At 48.7% G+C, this 21144-nt stretch overlaps 3 protein-coding genes across 3 annotated transcripts in view; 2 read left to right on the top strand and 1 right to left on the bottom strand.

Annotated features, from left to right (window-relative positions):
- The window catches only part of Znf318 (zinc finger protein 318), a 35361-nt gene extending 31725 nt beyond the window's left edge, over positions 1-3636 (top strand). The window contains exon 8 of the mRNA XM_051204536.1: positions 3346-3636. Within this exon, the coding sequence (XP_051060493.1) occupies positions 3346-3480 (135 nt within the window). The 3' untranslated portion in view covers positions 3481-3636. The remainder of the gene's footprint in view (positions 1-3345) is intronic.
- Positions 3637-9571: 5935 nt separating this feature from the next.
- Positions 9572-12218, top strand: Crip3 (cysteine rich protein 3). Its single transcript, XM_051204403.1, has 8 exons — positions 9572-9649; positions 9914-10008; positions 10394-10451; positions 10541-10672; positions 11369-11440; positions 11548-11642; positions 11735-11792; positions 11958-12218. Exons 1-8 carry the CDS (start codon positions 9607-9609, stop codon positions 12017-12019), a joined length of 615 nt encoding a protein of 204 aa, XP_051060360.1. The 5' UTR covers positions 9572-9606; the 3' UTR covers positions 12020-12218.
- A 446-nt stretch (positions 12219-12664) lies between these two features.
- On the bottom strand, positions 12665-17993 carry Slc22a7 (solute carrier family 22 member 7). Its single transcript, XM_051204388.1, has 10 exons — positions 17573-17993; positions 16901-17004; positions 16647-16801; positions 16359-16527; positions 15782-15905; positions 15037-15146; positions 14420-14634; positions 14204-14312; positions 13484-13690; positions 12665-12969 (listed from the first exon to the last, which is right to left on the bottom strand). Exons 1-10 carry the CDS (start codon positions 17963-17965, stop codon positions 12930-12932), a joined length of 1626 nt encoding a protein of 541 aa, XP_051060345.1. The 5' UTR covers positions 17966-17993; the 3' UTR covers positions 12665-12929.
- Between the last annotated feature and the right edge of the window lie 3151 nt (positions 17994-21144).

Raw genomic sequence — 21144 nt, 5'->3', positions numbered from 1 at the left:
TAGTTAGCAGTAATGTTTAAATATAGACAAATGCCTACTTTGACCCTGCTTGCTTACATTACTCCCTAACAGTCCCTTCTGCTTTGTGGATGCTTTTTCTGCCTTCTGTGTCATCTTTCTATTCATACTGTCTCACAGAGCATGGAAACCTCCAGTGATCTGCTAACACTACTGAGCAATACAGCAGAATACTCATACCTAACCATTCTGCTTCATCTCTAAAATGAAAAAGTGGTATAAAGCATGCAAAAAAAAAATATGTCTTATTAGATCCCCAGCTGCTGGGACTGAAGAAAATGGAAAATGGACATATGTAAGAACTGTGTGGGGCTGGGCGGGGGGAGTGTGAGGTGGTAAGTGGAGGCAGCCTCATCGAGGAGAGAGCCTGTAGCAGAATTAAGTGAGGTGGTTTCTTTTTCATGGGCTTCAAAGAATTGCATCTCCTCAATAAAGCTTACCTAAGTATTCATTCATTGACAATTAATTTGAAAACAATAGAAATGTGGAGTTTGGGGTATAAACACATTTGTCTTTACTAAGAGTTTAAGTTTTTATATATTTGTATTCATTAACAATATAATGTCTGTTTAGTCCTTTCACAAAATTTCTTTTTTTTTTTTTTCAAGATTATAATTGCAACATTTCTCTCTTCCCTTTTCTCCCTTCAAACAATCCCATATACCTTCCTTGCTCTCTTTCAAATTCATGGCCTTTTTAAACTTCATTGTCATTACATACATATATATGCCTAAATATAACCTGTTCAGTGTGTATAATGTTGTTACTTGTGTGTGTGTTTTTAGGACTGACAATCTGTATTGGACGTTCACTGGCTGTGCCCTCCCTGGAGGAGATTTTTAGCTTCCCTCCTGTAGGTGTAGGTTGAGGTCTTGGGGGCATGCCTATCGGTGTCATTCTTGGTCCGCTCATGTTGTTGCAGTCGTGTTGGAGACTCTAGGGGTGTAGCTTCTGACATTGCTAGGAGACACAGTCTCACAGCAGGCTCCCAATCCTCTGGCTATTAGAATACACGTTAGAAAAGGGGGCAGAAAGTATTCATTGGGACTGGGTAGAATTTAATTTTGCAGTTATGTGTATTTAATCCATTTTGGTTTTGTGGGGTATTTTCTTTAAGACAGTTTCTCACACTAGCCCAGACTGGCCTAAAGTTAACTGTAGGATAGACCTAAATTTGCAAGTCTTCCTGCCTCAGCCTTTCAAGGGCCAGGATTGCAGGCATGTGCCAACATGTCTGGCTTGCTTATATAATTTTAATTGTGTGTACAAGTAATACTTTCATCGATAGTGCAATTTTTAGAGTTTATAATCTTAAAAAAATCACCAGTATGCAAAAATACTGACCCATATACACTTGGAAGAAAACATCCATAAAATTATGTGCTTATGTAGAAGCATTTAACATGGTTACAATTTTATTCTTATGTGTCGCTTTGACTAATATATACCCTAACTGCACCCTAAGTCATTTTTGTTTACTGTGCTCCCCCCTGACCCCATTGTATTGACAAGTGAACAATTGCCTCATACATAGAAAATACTCAATAAAAATATTGTTGGAAAAAAATCATTGTGGTAGTAGCTCTTTTCCTTAACAGTTTGTTAATACTGAACAATTTGTACATGGATTAAAAATTCTCATTTGCTGCCTGTGTTTGCTGCTTGGCATTCTAGAAGCCGACTGTCCTTTTGTTCTTCTATTCTGGTTCTTTGCATACAAAGCTCTGTGGCAGTTACGTGTATCGAGGTGGTCCCCTCTTGTCAGTAACACTCTGGGGTAGTGATACCTGGGTAGGAGGGGAACACTACCCTTACAGCTTCTAGAAAAGAAGCTGAGATGGGAAGGAGATAAACGACTATGCTAAGAGCAAGAAAAGGCTTGAATATTTTGAGAACTCTGATTTTCAGTTGGCCTCTTATTTCCTTCCTTACAGCCAAATAAGTATGTTGATGTTAGGCATTCAAACTTCAAAATTACCATGTTTTGACTAAAGGAATAATTCAATGTTTTGTGTCCTAACATTTTCTTGGTATTTCATCACAACTGAAACTGTTTCATTTCTGGATACAAAGAAACAAATACAAAATATACAAGGTTATCTTGTAGGAGGATCATTTATAATTTTTTGTTTTTATTGTCTGTTGTATTTCAACCTTCTGATGATGAAATGCATTTTATATAAAAGAAATATTTTATATACAATGTATGTATTCACACACACAAGACAACATTATGTTGGAGTTGTCTAGTACTAAAAAATTATAAGTCAGGGTTTTTTCTGTATACATCTATGTGCTTAAAAAAAAAACAATTTTTTCCAGGCTGTGTCTTCCTGTTCAGTACACCCTGACTTTAGTTTCTGTCATTTTTCTTCCCATCAGTACAAATAGGTCCTGATATTTCCCCCTCAGGACCTGATAAATTACTGCCAGGGCAGCATACCTTATTCAAGAATTTCCACTTTTATGTACAAAACTTGGATATTACTAAAGGTTATCAAGACATTTGTGTCCACAAGGCTAACTTCAATGCAAGGCCACAACAGCTGTCAAAGATGTTACTACAGACAATTGATTGGAAGATAATACTTATCTAGATGTAGTGGCTTAAAGCTTTATAGGCTTGTGTTACTTCTAGTCATCAATGATCCTGGCAAACAAACAAACAAATAAGTAAATAAATGTTTCTGTTGGTGAGATGGCTCAGCAGGCTGCCAAGCCTGATGACCTGAATTCAATCTTACCCTGACTCCTGTAAGTTGTCCTCTGACTCACACACACACACACACACACACACACACACGCACTCACTCACGCATGCACGCACGCACGCCACACACAGACGTAAACAAAATTAAGGAATTTTGCAGAACATAAGTATGCTTAAAATAAGTGAATAAGTGAGAAGAAATAGAAACAAATATATAATGAAAGAACTAAAAGAGCTCTAAGGATAAGAGCATGTCCTACTCTTGTAAAAGACTTGTTTGGTTTCCAGAACTCACATCAAATAGCTCACAACTACCTGTAATGCCATCTTCAGGAGATCTGGTGTCTTTCTCTGGCTTCTGTGGGCACCTTCACAAATGTGCACACACTACCACCACCACCACCACTGCAAGCACAAGATAATTAAGAATGCTTAAAAGACTTTTTAAAACAAATGTGGAGAAAGCAGAGACATAAAAATCAACCTATTGAAGCATTATTGCATCTTTCCTCTGATAATCTTAGGATTGCATTCAGCTTTCCTGTGCCCTCCTACATTACACTAGTTATGATCACACTGTTACTGACTCTTGCCTATCTATCTCTTTTTCTTTCCAGGAGGAGTTCCAGAAGTCTCCAGATTTTCAGAAGGAAGGACCAGAGCGGACATTTTTGCTCCAGGAATGCAGGGATAGAATAGACAGAGATCATGGAGCTCATGAGCATCCCTTTGGCCAGCAGACTCACCCTTAGGCCTAACTTACAGAAGGTAAGTATGGCTGTTTGCAGCTATATGGAAAAAGCACTTTGATTTTAGCTACCAGAAAACAGTTGGTGAGTAAATATGTGTATTTCTGTCTTTGTATCTAGAGGAAGAACAAGATAAAAACAGACATAATGGGTATATATTTCAGACTTACTATTGCACACCTTATGTAGCATTGAATAATTTACTAAACTCCACTGATCATGTTAAAACTGTGAGAAGTGGTTAGACGTTTCAGTCAGTACAAGTGCTTGCTGCCAGGCCCGGTGACCTCACTAATTCCTGGGACACACGGTGGAAGGACAGAATCAACTCCTGCAAGTTGTCTTTTGACCTCCACACACATGTATGGCATGAGCATAAATAAATAAATATAGTTTTGAGAAAACTGGACTTCAAGTTCCCTGTTCTTTTTGGGCTGTGTGTCAGGAGGTGGGCTCTGTCTTGGTTGTAACCTCACTTTCTAGTTCATGTAAGAATAAAGGTAAAATTGGATATGGTCTTAGAGAAGCGGGATATACAGATGTGCAGAGAGCATCAGGAAGGAGGGCCAATCACAAGGAGGATGCTGAAGAAGTACCAGGCAGGGTGTGGTGGCGCACGCCTTTAGTCCCAGCATGGGGGGAGGAGAGGCAAGCAGATCTCTGTGAGATCATTGCCAGCCAGGTCTACATACTGAGTTCTAGGTGAAACCCTGTCATAAATAAGAAAGAGAGACAGACAGACTGACTGACTGACAAACCTTATGCACGAAGGCCTATGGAGACCAGAAGAAGAAGGCGTGAGATTCCCCTGGACTGGAGTTACAGACAGTTGTGAGCCACTGTGTAGGTGCTGGGTATTGAACCCAGGTACAATGGAAGAGCAGCCAGTGCAGCCAGTACTGCCTCTATACACACTGAAACTTGTGGTTGGCACACAGGAGCAAACAGGCACCCTTACAGGAAACTCTTTATTCTGCTTATCTAAAAATGCTGGTCAGGTGGTACTTTTATGAGCCTCTGTGACTTAGATATTGTGGGCTTGGTACTGTAGTGGAAAGGAGAACCAGGGCCCAACAAAACTTAGCCTAACTTAGCCTTTTAAATGCCTGTGGTCATTTAAATGTCATCTACCACAGTTACAGAGCTATCCAGACAACTGTTAGCCCAGTTTTTCTCCTGATTTGTAAATCCAGGCACTTTTAGAGCCATGGACATGTCCAAAACTATGGTTTTGGTGACTTTCAAGAATACTCATAACACTATAAATACTAATCTAAAAAATGTATTACTGAAGCTGATGAGGAGTACAGTGCTTCAGGGCCTCTTGCTGCCAAGAGGTTTGTAGAGCAGGACCCTGCAGACGAACCTGTCTGTGTTCTGTGTGCGGTGGGGTGGCCGTGGAAGAGAGAGGGCCGGCCACTCCTAACATATAACTCAGGCTTATTAGCGACAGCAGCGGGGGAGCCAGCTTCTCATGAAGTGACTGTGGGTTTGCAAAAGCCTCCTGTACCGTCACACAAATTACACACCTCTTAGCAAGTCAGTTTCCAGACACCGAAACAAAACCGCCTCAGGCATTGTTAGAAGGAAGCCTTTCCCTAAGCAAGTCATACCCATGAGACCTGGTTTGCCAGGTACTCTCGACTAAGTTATGCAAAGACTCTAATTCCTTCTAAAGAGCAACTCAAATAATAAACACTGAGTTTAAACAAAACCTCAGAGCTTAGGTGCTGTCACTCAGGAATCCAAGCCAGATGCAGTAGAAAACCAGCTAAGACTTTCGTCACCACGTTGTCTAGCTCCAAGTCTATTCTCATTGCCTGTCACATTTCCTCTTCCCAGGGACAGTCAGAGGTTTTGGTCATGAGCTGTCATCTCAGAGTGTGATTCCTCTCTCGTGCCAACTCATTGGTGTCTGGAGCCTGTGGCTGGGGTATACTGGGGTAGTCCAAGGGAAAGAAAACATTGCTAAATAATGTCTTCCCATCAGGCTTTTTTTTTTATTTTTCTGGAATCCACATATATTAAATGAGTAACTGTTAGCTGAGCAGTGGTAGTGCACACCTTTAATCCCAGCACTCAGGTGACAGAGGCGGGCAGAAGCCAGCCTGTTCTATAGAGTGAGTTCTAGGATAGCAAGCGATACACAGAGAAACTGGTCTCAAAAAAGAAACGCTAAACTTTTAAATTAAAATATAATTAGTATAACATTTAATTTTAATGTAAAACTTATCATTTACCGTATACAGTTTTCTGGGTTTGATATCTTCAAAGTTGTACAACTACCACTACTAATTCCAGAGCTTTAACATGCTTCTACTACCTCTAAACACACACATCACCCTATTCTTTTTCTTTCTTTTTACTAACTTATTTTTACATTCCAATCCAAGTTCCCCCTCCCTCCTCTCCTCCTGCTCTCCCCCTCCCCCTCCTCACATCTGCTCCACATAAAGGCTAAGGCCTCCCCTAGGAAGTCTGCTAAGTCTGTCCCATCATCTCATTGAGGCAGGACCAAAGCTCCTGTCCACCCCACACCCCTGCGTCTAGGCTGAGCAAGGCATCTCTCCATGTAGAATGGGCTCCACTAAGTCAGTGTGTGCATTAGAGTTAGGTCTTGGACCCGCTGCCAGTGGCTCACATATTGTCTCAACTGCACCATTGTCACCTGTATTAAGGGAGTCTAGTTCAGTCATAATCACCCTATTCTCAGGCCACTCCTGCCATTGGCAATCCACGGTGCTTCTGTCTTTATGTATTTACCTCTTTGGACATTTCATGTAGTCACACAATGTGTGATCTTCTCTGTCTGGTTACCTCCACTTAGCATAAAGTTCAGCTATCATATATCATTCCATCATATTTTATGTCTGAAGCCTGTTCCATAGGAACATACAATATTTTTATCCTGTTATGCTCTGTAGACCAGGCTGGCCTCGAACTCACAGAGATCCACCTGCCTCTGCCTCTGGAGTGCTGGGATTAAAGGTGTGCACCACCAACGCCTGGCTGTATATATGCCTTTTAAATTAGACAGAAAAGGGTGATGATATGGGGTCTCCTTCTGTGTCCTGCAAATATGTGTTACTTTTATTGGTTGATAAATAAAGCTGCTTTGACCAATGGCCAGGCAAAATGTAGCTAGGTGGGAAATCCAAACAGGGGTATGGAGAAAAAGAAGATGGAGTCAAGGAGATCCCACGTAGCTGCAGAAGGAGTAACATTCCAGAGCATTACCAGCAAGCCATAGCCTTGTGGCAATACATAGATTAATAGAAATGGTTAATTTATAGGGTTATAGGGTTAATAGTGTTAATTATAACACTAGCCTCTGAATGATTGTTTCATAAGTCACTGTGGGGACCTGGGGGTGGGAGAGAAACTGGTCCAGTGGGAGAAACAGAGAAAATCATCTCACTACACTACTGGGTTCCTCTTTTCTCCACAACTCTTCCATTAGTACCAGTATTCACACCAAGGGAGCTTTTGTATAGTACTCAACATTCACTCACCAACATATATTCATTTATTGAGCATTATATGTGAGATACATTGATATATAGAACAAGGCATTGGAAATGCAGTACTATGTGAGACGTCTCTGGCCCTTACCCTGATGGAGTTCACTGACTAAGGGGACAGACAGCTTATATTTGGTTGTGTGTGGAGGGGTAAGAATGAGACATTGGCAAGCCTAGTTTACTTCTAGAATATATTTGCCTTTTTCACTTTGAATCAGGTTCAGTTGTTCTGGGTTGGGCTCTGTGCACCCTCCAGCAGAGGGCGGTGTTATAGAGGAGTCACTAGTGCTCATAGCCTGGTATTGGATACATGCAGGGGAGCAAGGTTAGGCAGTGATTGATGAGGCGCCACAGAGATAGGATGTGCTTCCGTTGTTAGTGTTTGCACCGCTCACCCGTGCTGTAGCATGGATCGTGCTGCGTTACTCTTTATTACTGAGCAATGATCTGTGATATGGATACTATTCTGGTTTGTTATCCACTGTGAGAAACACCATGACCCAGAGCAACATGAGGAGGAAAGGGTCTATTTCATCCATAACTCAGTCCTCATGAAGGGAGTCAGGGTGGGAACTCAAGGCAGGAACTGAAGCAGAGCCACGGAAGAGTGCTGTGTAGCGAGCAGCCTGCTCAGCCTGAGCTCTCACCACCAGGGCCATCGGTAACACCCAAAATGGGCTAGGCCCTCCCACAGCAGTCAGTAGTGAAGAAAAGGCCCATTGGCATGCTACAAGCTAGTCTGGTGGAAGAATTCTTCAGGTGAGGTTTCATCTCTCCAGATGACCCATTTGTAAATACCAAATGTTGTTCATCTACTTATCAATTGATGAACTTTAGATTTTTTTTTTTCCACCTTTACCTATTGAAACTAGTTGTGGTATGAACGTTCAAATTTCTATGTGAACAAGTTTCTATGTGAACATATTTCTTTTAAAATATTTTAAATTTTATTATTTAAAAAGTTGCAAATAGCTGGGCAGTGGTGGCACGCAGCACTCAGGAGGCAGAGGCAGGCAGCCTGATCTACAGAGCAAGTTCCAGGACAGCCAGGGCTACACAGAGAAACCCTGACTCAGAAAACCAAGAGAGACAGAGACAGAGAGAGAGAGAGAGAGAGAGAGAGAGAGAGAGAGATATCACTTACTGAACCCAGGGCTAAGTGGATGACCAGCAAGCTTCAGGGATCCTCGTGTTTTTGCCTCTGTATGGGAATTATGCATATGCACATAGGCATATGCACAAATTCAGGTTCACAGGATTGCATAATAGGCACTTTACTGAGTGAGACCCCTCCCCAGCTATTTTTAAATTTTCAAGTCTTTTTTAATCTGTGTTTTTATTTATACTTTGTCAAATGTCATTTTCAAAAGAATTCCATCTGAATGGGGCTAGAGAGATGGCTCAGCAGTTAAGAGCCCTTGCTGCCCAGAATCCACAGGGTAGAGCACAGCCATATGTAACTGCAGATCATGGTCCCACCCTCCCCTCCAGTTCAGGGCCCCACCCTCCCCTCCAGTTCAGGGCCCCCTTCTCTCTCTCCTGGCCTCTGTGGGCTCCTGCATGTACATTAGTATACACACAGGCAAAACCCCTGTGCACACAGAATAAAGATTTAAGAAAGACTCATCTGAGCAAGTGTACACTGATAACAAATTTAATATTTATAATAAAGCCTGGTGTAAGAGTTAAGATGCATTCTACAACTAAATACATTCTCTCTGGCTTTGGGGGCATTGATTGCTAAGGGTTTTTTTTTTTTTTAATTGATTTAGTTATCTGTCAATTTCATTTATGTGTGCAATATATTCTAATTACTGCCATCTCACACACCTCGTCATCTCTTCTCACCACCACCCCAGTCCCTACTAGTCCCTTCCCAGGTCCATGATTTTCAGGTTTGAGTTTCATTTGTGACCCATTTAGTTAAACCAGGGCCAGCTGTGTGAGCACTGGGTTGAACTACCCATTGCATCCCTGTATGGTCAACAGTGACTACACAACATTTTAAAGTCTTTAAGTTCTAGAGATACGTAGCTGGTGTTTAACTTAAACGTCCAGATTTAACAAGTATGACAATCTTATGAGTGAGCCGTAGATTATAAGCAGGACCTCGCTGTGATTTAGAGACTGGCTTGAGTTCCTTTAAGGGACTCTTCCTATTGCTGAATAGCAGTTATGTGCCCCACAGTTGAGATTAACTTCCCAATTCCCATTACAACCGAGTGTCATGGAGACCGTTGCCATGTACTTTTTGTACAAACAGGAAAGTGGAGGGCTAGGGCCGTGACTTACTTGGTGGTCTTCACAAACCCTTGCTGGAAGCCCTGCTCACTAAGGGGGAATTAACCCTGCAGGCCTGCCCCCTGCTTGCTTGCGTGCTCCCCACTGACCTAGAAATGAACCACTGAACTCAGGACTTCTTCCCTCCCAAGTCTGGATTCCACTTTTTTGAAGTTCTTTAAAGAAAATTGATAATCTCCTCAGTCCCTCAGCTCTAAGTACTTGGTATCCAATGAGTGGCTGGACAGTGGGCGGGGCTGGCGAAGGGGCGGGGCTTAGCTCGGGTGCCTGTAGTTGCTGTTTGTAGTGGGCAGTCCTATGAAGAACCATGAGCTGGACTTGTCCGCGGTGTCAGCAATCAGTTTACTTCGGTGAGGCTGGGACTGAGGAGTAAAGATAATCGTGAGCCCCCGGGGCCCCTGTATCACCTAGTGAGCGAGCGAGCGAGCGAGTGAGAGAGCGAGCGAGTGAGTGAGTATGCCCGCCACACCTCCAAGAGGCTCTACTCATTGTCTCCAGAGACCTAGACTGGCTGGGCTGGTTCCCCCAGAAAGCTGAAGGAGCAAAGGGGGGGGGGGCGTCTGGTGCTGGGCTCCACTCAACTCTGCAGCCTGGATCCGCCTTGTTCCCCACAGCTGAGAAAGTCAGCTCCATAGGCAAGAACTGGCACCGTTTCTGCCTGAAATGTGAGCACTGCCACAGCATCTTGTCCCCTGGCGGGCATGCAGAGGTGAGGCCTGACCAGGGTGACAGCCCTCTTACCACACACCCCAACCCGATAGACCCCAATGCCAGCCTTGGAGACCTGCCAAAAGCACCCTCAGAAGACACCCTCAGGGGCTGCCCACTTGATGGGTCTCATAGTCAAAATTTGGGTGTCTCGGTGGTGCTGTTGGCCCACGGCTTTGAGGGAGGGATAAGCGGTTGCTGTCTTCCACCCATACCCTCAACCTATAGACCACAGTGGCAGCTCTGACACGCTAGCCTACCACCCACCCCATCAGACCCATCAGACTAGAGCACACACTTGACCTGATAGCCAGTACTGAGAAGGCCTGAGAGGCAGGCCCCTTGGCCCTGAATGATCCCTTCCCTCTGCCTGTGCCTGTGCCCAGCACAACGGGAGGCCATACTGCCACAAGCCTTGCTATGGGGCTCTCTTTGGACCTAGAGGTAAGTCCCAGCCTAGAAGGGGCCAGGGGCCACAGAGCTCTCCCTGTGGCTAGGAGCCTGACCTCCACTGTTGGGTCTTCCCTCTGCAGGGGTCAACATTGGTGGTGTGGGTTGCTATCCCTACAGTCCTCCAGCTCCCTCCTCTGCCAGCAGCGTTTCCCTCAGCCCCAGCAACTTTAGCCCCCCTAGGCCAAGGGCTGGCCTCCCCCAGGCCAAGAAAAGTAAGTGAAGGTGGGCTTCAGCTGTTCTGCTCCCCCGACTCTTCAGGCTGCGGTAGGCACTGCGTCCCAGAAGCCGCCACCTCCCTGCCCTCCCCTGCCCACCGCCCGGCCTGTGACAGCTCTTGGCAATCCTGTCTGTGGCTCTGGTTTGTTTTTTTCCGTTCTCTCGTGTGAGCTGAGTTTAAAAGGTAAACTGGGCAGATAGCACGATCCTCGTTTTTGCAAGTGACACCCGGATTAGAGTAAGGCTGGCCTGGAATCTGGGCCTGTTCCCTGGCCAGGGCAGTAAAAGGAAAGACCTAGAGTGACGGTTACTAGGATGGGCCAGGTCCTCAGACTGTCCGCAGCCCCTGTCCCTTCCTTATCCTCCGCACAGTGGGCAGTGATGCCATGCTCCCCAACACCTGACACCACTGCCCTGCCCGGCTCCTGTATCAGCTCAGGTTCCCTCATGATTGAGTTACCGCCACTGCTGAAACGTGGGACCAGTGGGTTCTCGAGGCCACGCGAGGGTGACAAGGAAGCTGATGGTCCCTAATGAAAATGACGAGTCTTGAACTCATGGATGCCTGGGGTGTGATGTGGGGATGAATGGGTTTGGGGAGAAGACAGTGCCACAAACAGGCAGGGGCTGGAGGGCTCTGCTTAGGGACTGGCCCCTACCACAGCCTTAGCTGGGGCCTCTTCCCATTAAAGGCCTTCCCTACACGAAGACATTCACTGGGGAGACCTCACTATGTCCTGGATGTGGAGACCCTGTCTATTTTGGTAAGCGACAAGGGAAAGCTTGGAGAGGTGCGGGGCGCTGGTCAGGCAGGGAGTTGGCCTTGCCCTGTCCCCAGGATGGAAGAGCTATCCCTCCTCTCTACCACCAGCTGAGAAGGTGATGTCTTTGGGCAGAAATTGGCACCGGCCCTGCCTGAGGTGCCAGCGTTGCAGGAAGACCTTGACTGCTGGGAGCCACGCAGAGGTGAGGAGGGCAGGGATGGAAGTTGTATTTGAGGAAGGAGTCTGGAGGTGGGAAGAGAGGCAGGCTGAGGAGAGTCTTTTTCTGTGTTCCAGCATGACGGCATACCCTACTGTCACATCCCCTGCTATGGATACCTGTTTGGCCCCAAAGGTGGGCAACATGACCCCAGGCACTGGGCCTAAAGTATCAGGGCCTATGGGAATGTGTGGACAACTTCCCTTGTGGTCAGACATCCCAGGCCCCTTCCCTTTCCCTTCAGCCCTCATCCCAACGTCCATTCCACCAAAGTCCTTGGTGACGGGCTTTCTCCTTCAGGTGTGAACATTGGCAATGTGGGTTGCTACATCTATGACCCAGTGGAGATAAGACCTAAATGAGCCATTCATGGGAGTGATCATCCTAACTCTGGCTTCCCACCCTCTCCTTCATGACCCAGTGGAGATAAGACCTAAATGAGCCATTCATGGGAGTGATCATCCTAACTCTGGCTTCCCACCCTCTCCTTCATGGTCCAGTGGAGATAAGACCTAAATGAGCCATTCATGGGAGTGATCATCCTAACTCTGGCTTCCCACCCCTTCATGGTCCAATGGAAACTCTGGAATTCCCTAGTCCTTTCTGGAGGAAGACGGTGAAATCCTGGGGGCCTGGGCCTAGGCTCTAAGGTAGACCTGTATCTAGATTTCTCTGCTTCCTCTTTCCTATCTGGGTGGGCTACCCCACTTAGAATGGCGATCTCCTGGCTTCCCAGTTCTTTCTCTCAGCAATGCTGGGTCATTTACTGAGTCTCAGCTCTGGTTTCTCTAATAAAATGTTGACTCTCATACTTTCAATTCTTTAGGTATGAATCCTAGACAGTAATGGGGGGGGGGCAGGGGCACCAGTAGCCATGGCAACAAGAAGCTCCATCTGTTATTCCCAGCCTTGGAATTGGGCAGATCTTATCCCTGCACCATAGGCAACATACCCATCAGCCTTGTGTGTACTAGAGATAATCATAGGACTGTCCTTTAGCAACATTTCTAGAGTCGCCTTGTTTGGTCTGAGCATGAAAATCAATCCTTCCTACTAGGAAGTTTCATTAGCCACTTGGGAGAGGGAGGGTGGCAAAGCTGGAGTCAGAGCTGAGGGTGGTCAGTGGCTTCCCATCCCGGGACCTCAGGTCTCAATGCTGCCCCAACCCATGAGGCATCTCGTTACAGACTCTCCAGCAGCCAGGGCATGTCCTGTTGTGGCAACTGCACTCTTCATTGAAGGGCTGTTTCCAGCCCCTGCGGAGGGCTGTCTCTAGTCTCCGTTCCGGACCTGCGTATCTTCTTCCTGAACACTGGACAGGACAATGGGGAAGGAGGGGTCAGGAACATGGAGTGTAGTCCTGGAGCCTACAAGGGCTGGCTCAGGGTTTGCCCCAGCTCCTTGCACACAAGCACACTCCCCCCCCCCACACACACACACAAGTCAGAAACTCCTATCTAGACGTATTGGCATACAGGCATAGCTGAATGTGCACATGTGTAACTCTTCTTAGACATTTGTATAAACATAAAGGTATATACAATGTTTTTTTGAGACAGAGTTTCTCTGTGTAACAGCCCTAGCTGTCCTGGAACTAGCTCTGTAGCTCAGGTTGGCCTCTGCCTCCTGAGTGCTGAGATTAAAGGCGTGTGTCCCACCGCCCACTCTCAATACATGCTTTTTGGAACACACTTTATGCACACCTTGAAACACATGTGTACACGTGTGCAGGTGTCAAGTGTAGTTGTGCAGCTGGCATCCCCTTTGCATCGCAAGTGCCGGGCTTAGGCACTCAAACTCACCATACCACACACATGCACACACACCTCTTTCTTTCCACATCCTGGATGGTCTCTGGCAGTTGTGACATCTTTGTCTCAGGCAGCAGGAGTACAGTGAAGGCAGCCAGCAGGGCAATTCCTCCATAAACAAGTTTGGGCAGCATCAGCCATATTCCATCCAGCAACGTTGCCAGTGGGGCCAAGGAGGCCCCTAGCCGGCCGATGAGTGCAGTGAGTCCTAGTCCTGTCTGTCTGTTCAAGAGACGATGAGGGGCCCATGTGTCACAAGGCTCCCTTCCTGGGCTGGCAGCCCCTGATACAGGCTTCTCACCCCCCTGCCCAGACCAGGGGCTCTTAACCCAGTGCCCACCAGAGGATGGAACCCCTATTCTGACAGTGCTAATCAGGGACCACTCCAAGAAGCTACAAGATGCTAGTGTGGAAGGGAGGTCTGTAGCTTACGGAGGCACTGGCATCTGAGGGGAAGCCCCTGGCCTTGTGCCCAGAGAAAATCCCCAAGGGCCCTGCAACATGTGGGCGGGCAGGGTGGGTGTTCTTGGGACTGTTCCTTCAAAGAATTCCCCACAAGACTGACTCAAAGGGTGACCCAAAGTCACCCAGTACAGAATATAAAATTCCCTGTGCTCTCCAAGACTTGGGCAAACAACCATGGAGTATCTGGCTGTAGCTAAAGAATGGCCAGGGCAGTATGTGACCGCAGATGCCTTTGTTAAGGCAGGACAGTCTCCTGGAACCCCAACTCACCTGAGCACAGTCGGGTACAACTCAGAGGTGAACAGGTAGGCTATAGTGAAGGCAGCTTCAGAAAACCCTTTGCCCAACACCACCAGCGTAGTGGTCCAGGCCTTGGTCCCTGGAGAGAAAAGGGTTCCTGCAGTGAAGGGACGATGCCAGGAACTCCCAGGGTGTGAGACAGAGTCTTGGCCCAGGGCAGAGCCAAACTGGCAGACCTCTGCTCACCAGAAGATACCAGCAAGCTGATGCCAAAGGTCAGAGCAGCACCCAGCAGCATTCCAGCCTCAGTGAGGCGGCGTCCTACATGGCGCACGAGGAAGTAGACTATGATTTTGGAGGGCAGCTCCGTAATTCCTAACAGCAGCTGTGTCTGGTAGATATTCAGTCCCAGTCCAGACACATCCAGAACCAGGCCGTAGTAGGAAAAGTTCACTCCAAACCTGAACAGAATTACAGTGCTCCTCAAGGGCCCTCTCTGACCAGGCCTCTCCTGTCACACCTGCAGCCCAGGAGCCCCACCCACAATCCCCAAGTAGGTTACCAGTGGCCAAAATGCCTTTACCCCCAATCTTAGTAGCAACCGCGTGACATGGAACTTAACAGCAAGCTGTTCATTTCACAAAAATAGTTAAGGATCAGTGTCACATAGTCAGAGCCTAAATGTGAGCCTACATGTCCCTGCTGTCTACTACACTGGACCTGTGGCAGAGTCCCCTGCCTGCCCACAAGAGCATGGGTGGCCTTCCTACCCTCCCCAGTCACACCCTTGACCCCAACTTTGTCAGTCCCAGCCCCTCTTTCCACCACCCTGCTCCATCAGACCCAACTCAGCCCTGTCTCACCACAACACCATGCAGCACAATGAGATGTGCCGGAGGTGCGGTGTTCGGAACAGGCTTAAGTATGAGGGTCTCTGGAGCAACTCTTCCATGCTGATCACTTTGTTCAGGGCCTGGTGAGAGAGAAAGCAAGGTTGTGACATGAGAGCTTGTCTCAGAAGCCGGTGTACTCTGTCTCAGTGTCTCTCCTCAGCAGTACTGGGGGAGGGAGCACACACGGATGACACACACGCACACGCACACGCATGCACGCGCACACATGCACTCATGCACGTGCACACACAGAGGCACGCACATGCACACATGCACCCACATGCACACATGCACTCACGCACGCAGGCACGCACACACATGCACTCACGCATGTGCACACACAGGCACGCACACGCACACATGCACACGCTCGCACATGCACACGCACGCACGCGCACACATGCACTCACGCACGCGCGCACACAGGCACACACACGCACATGCACACATGCACACACACATGCATGCTCGCACACGCACGCACGCGCACACATGCACTCACGCACGCGCACACACGCAGGCACGCACACGTACACGCACGCACGCGCGCGCCTCGGGGCGGGGAGACTGTTCTGAAGCCAAGCACTCTCCACTAAGGGACAACAGCTTTTCTAGTCATCTATGATGGGCCCAGGAGAAGGGGCACTTAGACACACACCCACTCCACCTACCCCTGTGCATTCTCTCATACTCTGATACACAGTGACACCCTCACCTCCTGGCTCAGACTGTCCTCACCCGCAGGCCGCCCATTCAGCTTGGCACAGCGGACTAAGTATTTTCGGGCCTCCTCCACACGGCCCTGGGTTAGAAGCCACCGTGCAGACTCAGGTACCCACCTAGGGGAGAAGCCAGAGGACCTTCAGCCAGAAGCCAGCCTGGCAGCCACCTCCCCCTCCCCCTCCTGAGCTTCCGGGCTAAGATAGACCCAGGTTCTCACACAGGCAGGCAGTCCTCTGCCCCCAAGTCTTCTACTGCCCAGCCTCATGAACTCTTTGTTCAGGCCTAATTTAAAAGCTACCTTGTAGCCAGGTGGGGGTAGCACATGCCTTTAATACCAGCGCTTGGAAGGCAGAGGCAGGTCAATCTCTTCTGAGGCCAGCCTGGTCTACAGAGTGAGTCCCAGGACAGCCAGGGCTACACAGAGCTGGATTTGCATGCTGATGGGTGTCCTGGGAATTGAACTTGGGTCCTTCTGTGTATGCTGTTACCAGCTAAGCCTCCTCTCCAGCCCCTGTTTTAGAACCTTAGTCTCTAGTTATCTCTCCCTCCCTGCTACTTGCAGTTCTCACCAGATGCTGATGATGCCTGGGACACACGGCAAGGTGACAGCTAGCAGAAGCCACCGCCAGCTCCGGATCAGGTACCCAACTAGTGCCAGCAACAGCACACCTGCCGTCCAGAAGATGGTACTGATGACCCCAGCCACGGTGCGGTGTCCCACATCCAGCCACTCCAGCTCTAGACCCAGAGTCATCCGAGACAGGAAGACAGTTAGCAAGGGCCAGATGGGCCCGTCTCACTCTAACTGCCTCCCACCAGGCCTGCAGGCCTTGCCCACGTTTGTTTGTCGGCCTCACCCAGTGGCAACACAATGATGGTGAGGCCAGCCAGGGCTAAGCCAGTGAGAGTTCGCGTGATGACAAACACGACATAGCTGACCGAGGCCGCGGATGCCAGGCCCAGCACCAGGGAGCTCACGTAGGCCACCAGCAGAAGCCGGCGCCGGCCAAACCTGCAAAGAGCCATGTAAGGCCAGGTCCCACTGGGGCTTCCCAGCACGTGGGTGAGAGGCCCCCAGCCTAATCCCTTATTTGCCTTGGGCCCATCTCACCTGTCAGACAAGTATCCGTACACCACAGCCCCCAGAATCATGCCTATGAAAAAGCAGGTGGATGTGATCTTATTCAGTCCTCTCTGCTCGCACACCAGATCCCACTGCAGAGAGGCGAGGGAAGAGCCTTTTGTGTGAATGAACCCCTCTCCAGCCAGCACCAGGCCCTCCTCTCCAGGCTCCAGAGCAACTCTGACATTCCAGAAGATACCCCACCCCTGGCTAGCAGCCTCAGAATCAGAACGGGAAGACTGCCTCTCCCTGGACCATCACTGCGCCCAGGAATCGCATTGTCTTCCTCTCCCTGGGCAGACTCCCCCCCCTCTCTGGAGGAATCATAAATCTCAGACCTGGGCCCGGAAATGAGGGGGAGAGGACAAATAGAGGCCTCTGTAGTCTCTCCATCTCCTGCTGCAAGGACATCCTTCTCAGCTTTCTGTTCCAACCCTGAGCCACCTTAGCCCTCCCCTGCCCTCGTCGCCTCCCAGTGAATTATAGCTGATAGTCTCTCAGTCCAAGCCCAGATCTCAACTGGGGGCTTTATATGCATAGATGCTCTGCACACGGGCAAGCAAAAACTCAGAGCACAGGCAGTTATCACATACACACAACCCCCAAGGCAGTAACAAGCCTACCCCACTCACGCATCCCTCACCCCCTGGGCTCAGGTACCTCAGTTGCAATGGTGGAGGAGAATTCTGAGCGGTCGTACTCCCAGCCCCGAGAGCAGGGCACTGTGGAAAGTTCTCCCTCCGGCTCCCCAGAGCTGTGTACCTCTGCCCCCAAGGTGGCATTGTGGAGAGCGTGGGGATGGGCAAAGCGGAGGCAGGAGCTAAAGCTGCCATCAGGCTCCTGGGGTAGATGGGCCTTCAACCACAAGTCCCGGTGAGTGAGGTTGGCAGGGGCACCAGGCAGGACACAGTGGTGGGCGGGCACGGCGGCCATGAAGACGGGCAGGAGGATATGCATGGGCAGCAGCACTCGGGGCAGGGCCATGAGTAGCAGATTCCTCACCTGGAAGGGCCCGAAGCCACCCACCTTGTCCAGGAGCTCCTCAAAGCCCATGCTGCCCACCCCCAGATACCCCTCTGTAGTGTGTAGCACAGCTCAACCTGCCTGCCACGTGGACCCTTGGACTCTGAAGGTGGAACCGGCTGTACTGATGAGTGGAGAGTCTGTAGCCAGAATCCAGCCCCCTGGGCTGGCCTGGGCCGGGGCCCTCCCCCATCACCCACACTTTGGGAGATTGTACCTTGCTAGCCTAGTGCCTAAGGGGAAGGACTATCATCTATCAAAGGTCATGGTGTGTATGGATCTGGCCTTTACACACTGGACCTCAGAAACCAGGCAGGAGAGCCAAGGGCCAGCATAGTAGGGTAGCTGGGTGTACAGGAGTCTACTTATGCATTAGTATTTCAGGCTCTCAAAGTGGAGGAGGTCCCCTGGACACAGTGCCTGTTGTCCTGGATGGCCTTTGTCCTGGGCAGCTTTAGGTCAACCTTGTCTATTTGCGGTCACAGCACAGTTTGGCCCGCAGCCCAGGATTCAGGATGAGGGTGGGACTTTAATCATGTAACCCAAATGACACCCCGCATCTATGTCTGGGGTGGATGCCCTGACCTGTGCTGGTCCCTCTTGGGATCTCAGGAACACTGTCTGGCCACCTGGTATGCCTTTTTTCAAGGGCATTCCAGATAACCTATTGGAGTAGGGTTTTCCCGAGCATGGCCGAGAGTCCGCGAGAGTTGGTGTAGCACTGGCTCTCTAGAAGGCTTTGATCCTTCTGATGCTCCAGACAGTCTAGCTCACTGTGCCAGTTAGTTTTATGTCAACTCAACACACGTTAGCATTAACTGAGAAAATGTCTCATAATATCTAACAGCTGTAAGGCATTTTCTTAATTATTAATCGACGCCGAAGGGCCCAGCCCATTGTGGGTGATGCCATCCCTCGGCAGGTGGTCCTGGGTTCTGTAAGAAAGCAGGCTTAGCAAGCCATGGGGAGCAAGCCAGTGAGCAGCACCCTCCATGGCCTCTGCATCAGCTCCTGCCTCCAGGTTCCTGCCCTGTTTGAGTTCCTGTCCTGACTTCCTTCAGTGATAGACTACAATGTGGAAGTATAAGTGAAATATGCCCTTTGCTCCCCAAGTTGCTTTTGGTCAAGGTGTTTCAACAAAATAATAGACACCTAAGACACCCACTCGGTAGCGAAAGCAAGGCAGAAGCCAGCAGTGTCAAACACAGCCTGAGCTGATTCCGCAGATGCCAAGGCTCCTTTAGATGTCCTTTGAGAAAAGGCCCACTGCATTTTTTTTTTTTTTAAGTTGCAAAGCACTGATTTAATCGGTCTCCCATTTTGAATAGAGAAACCAAAGCCAGGGTGGAGACCTGTTGTGGTTGTACAGTGACAAAGTCAGAGCTAAGACAGCACCAGGGATACAGACACATCCAGGCCCAAGCTGCCGACTGGGTGTGTCCCAGTCAGCTTCAGGCTGGGCCCAGACACTGGCAGAGAAATCTCAGAGGACTCTGGGCAGTGGCCTCGACTGCAATGTTTGGTGTGTGCTGATGGACACACAGTGAGGGGTTGGTGTGTGCTGATGGACACATGATCAGGGTTGTCACTGGGAGGCTGGAAAGAGGGGCTGGTATACTGGGATGCTTAGTCTAATGCAACCCAGGCATCCTGCAGGGCACAGAGGTGCTTCAGACACAGTTCCTGCCCTCCAGGAATCTATAGGAAGGTTCAGACAGGTTGTACAAATATGGAGGAAAATGTGGGCGTGCATGTGTTGAAGAGGGGTTACGAGGGGGCTGGGGAGAGGAGCTAGTTTTGGGAGGGGAAACAGGCTCAACTAAAGACCTGGTCTTTCTGCCTGTTTGAGTTAGGATTTCTATGGCTGTAAAGAGACACCATGACCACAGCAACTCTCATGAAGAAAACATTTAATTGGGGCTGACTTACAGTTTCAGAGGTTCAGCGAATTGTCATCATGGGGATGGTCATGGCGGCTGGCAGGCAGGTATAGTACCAGAGCTGGAGTGCTCCATCTTGCAGGCAACACGAAGTCTGACACACTGGGCTGAAACAAATCTGACTGACACATAAAACTAGCACACTGGGCCTCAAAGCTGCCAGGTGGTGGTGGAGGCACACACCTTTAATCCCAGCACTCAGGAGACAGAGGCAGCCAGATCTCTGTGAGTTCCAAGCCAGCCTGGTCTGCAGAGCGAGTTCCAGAACATCCAGAGCAGTTACACAGGGAAACCCTTTCTCGGAAACAAACAAACAAAGTAGAATCCTCAGAGCCTACTCCCCACAGTGACACACTTCCTCTAACAAGGCCACACCTCCCAATATGGCCTCTTTCTTTCTTGGCCATTTTCTTTCAAACCTCCACACCGCCTCTAGCAATGGGAGCTATTGAAGGTTCTAGCCGGATCTTGATCCTGTCATTGTGTTTAGTTATTATTTTGTTTTGTTTTGTGACAGGGTCACGAGTAGCCCAGGTTGGCCTTAAACTCACTATGCTTCTGGGAATGCCCTTGAATTCATGGTCATCTTTTTTTTTCTACATCCCAAGCATTGGGATTCAAGGCAAGAACTGCAATGTCTAGCCCAGGAGTCTTATTTGGTTGATTTATTGTTATGCTGTTATTAATATTATTGTTGAGAAATAATACCGCAGTGGCCGCCTCTCCCTCTTTACCTTGGCTCTAGGTAAATCTAAATCTGCAAGCCTTTTCCTCAGGGGGAAACTGGCTTCATCTTCCCTGACTCCACTCAGCATGGCCACACTCAGCATGGCCACACCTCTCTCCTGTCATCGAGAATGGTGGTGTCCATGAGGCAGAGGATGATGTGGACAGCAGGCATGAGGACAGGTCGGCTCTGAATAAGCAGTGAAGAGCTGGCCACAGTTGCGTATGTGTGTAAGTGTGTGAGAATGTGTGTGTGGCTGTGTGTGTACTGAGTGTGTGTATTGAGTGTGTGGATGTGGGGGGTTTATGCATGTATTGTGTATGTGTGGGAATGTGTGTGGGGTTATGTGTGTATTGTGTAAATGTGTATAGATGTGTGGATGTATGTGGGTATTCTGTGTGTGTAGGTGTGTATGGGTATATTGTGTAAGTGTGTATGTGTATATGTGTGTGGGTGTATGTGTGTATTGAGTGTGTATATGTAAGTATGTGTTGGTGTATGGGGTTATGTGTCTATTGAGTGTGTGTATTGTGTAAATGTGT

This window comes from Phodopus roborovskii, unplaced genomic scaffold (assembly GCF_943737965.1).
Source record: "Phodopus roborovskii unplaced genomic scaffold, PHOROB, whole genome shotgun sequence".
Lineage (NCBI taxonomy): Eukaryota > Metazoa > Chordata > Mammalia > Rodentia > Cricetidae > Phodopus > Phodopus roborovskii.
Note: the sequence above shows the minus strand (reverse complement) of the source record. Positions and strands in the feature narration are given on the sequence as shown.

What these genes read in the sequence shown, in the direction of transcription:
- Slc22a7 (XM_051204388.1), bottom strand. Translation starts at nt 17,965, where the DNA reads ATGGGCTTTGAGGAGCTCCTGGACAAGGTGGGTGGCTTCGGGCCCTTC. An exon ending in CCTCCACCATTGCAACTGAG is followed by an intron (nt 17,005 to 17,572) that starts GTACCTGAGCCC and finishes GCCTCTCTGCAG; the next exon opens with TGGGATCTGGTGTGCGAGCA. An exon ending in CCAGGCATCATCAGCATCTG is followed by an intron (nt 15,906 to 16,358) that starts GTGAGAACTGCA and finishes CTTCTCCCCTAG; the next exon opens with GTGGGTACCTGAGTCTGCAC.
- Crip3 (XM_051204403.1), top strand. Translation starts at nt 9,607, where the DNA reads ATGAGCTGGACTTGTCCGCGGTGTCAGCAATCAGTTTACTTCG. An exon ending in CCCCTGGCGGGCATGCAGAG is followed by an intron (nt 10,009 to 10,393) that starts GTGAGGCCTGAC and finishes GCCTGTGCCCAG; the next exon opens with CACAACGGGAGGCCATACTG. An exon ending in GGCTCTCTTTGGACCTAGAG is followed by an intron (nt 10,452 to 10,540) that starts GTAAGTCCCAGC and finishes TTCCCTCTGCAG; the next exon opens with GGGTCAACATTGGTGGTGTG.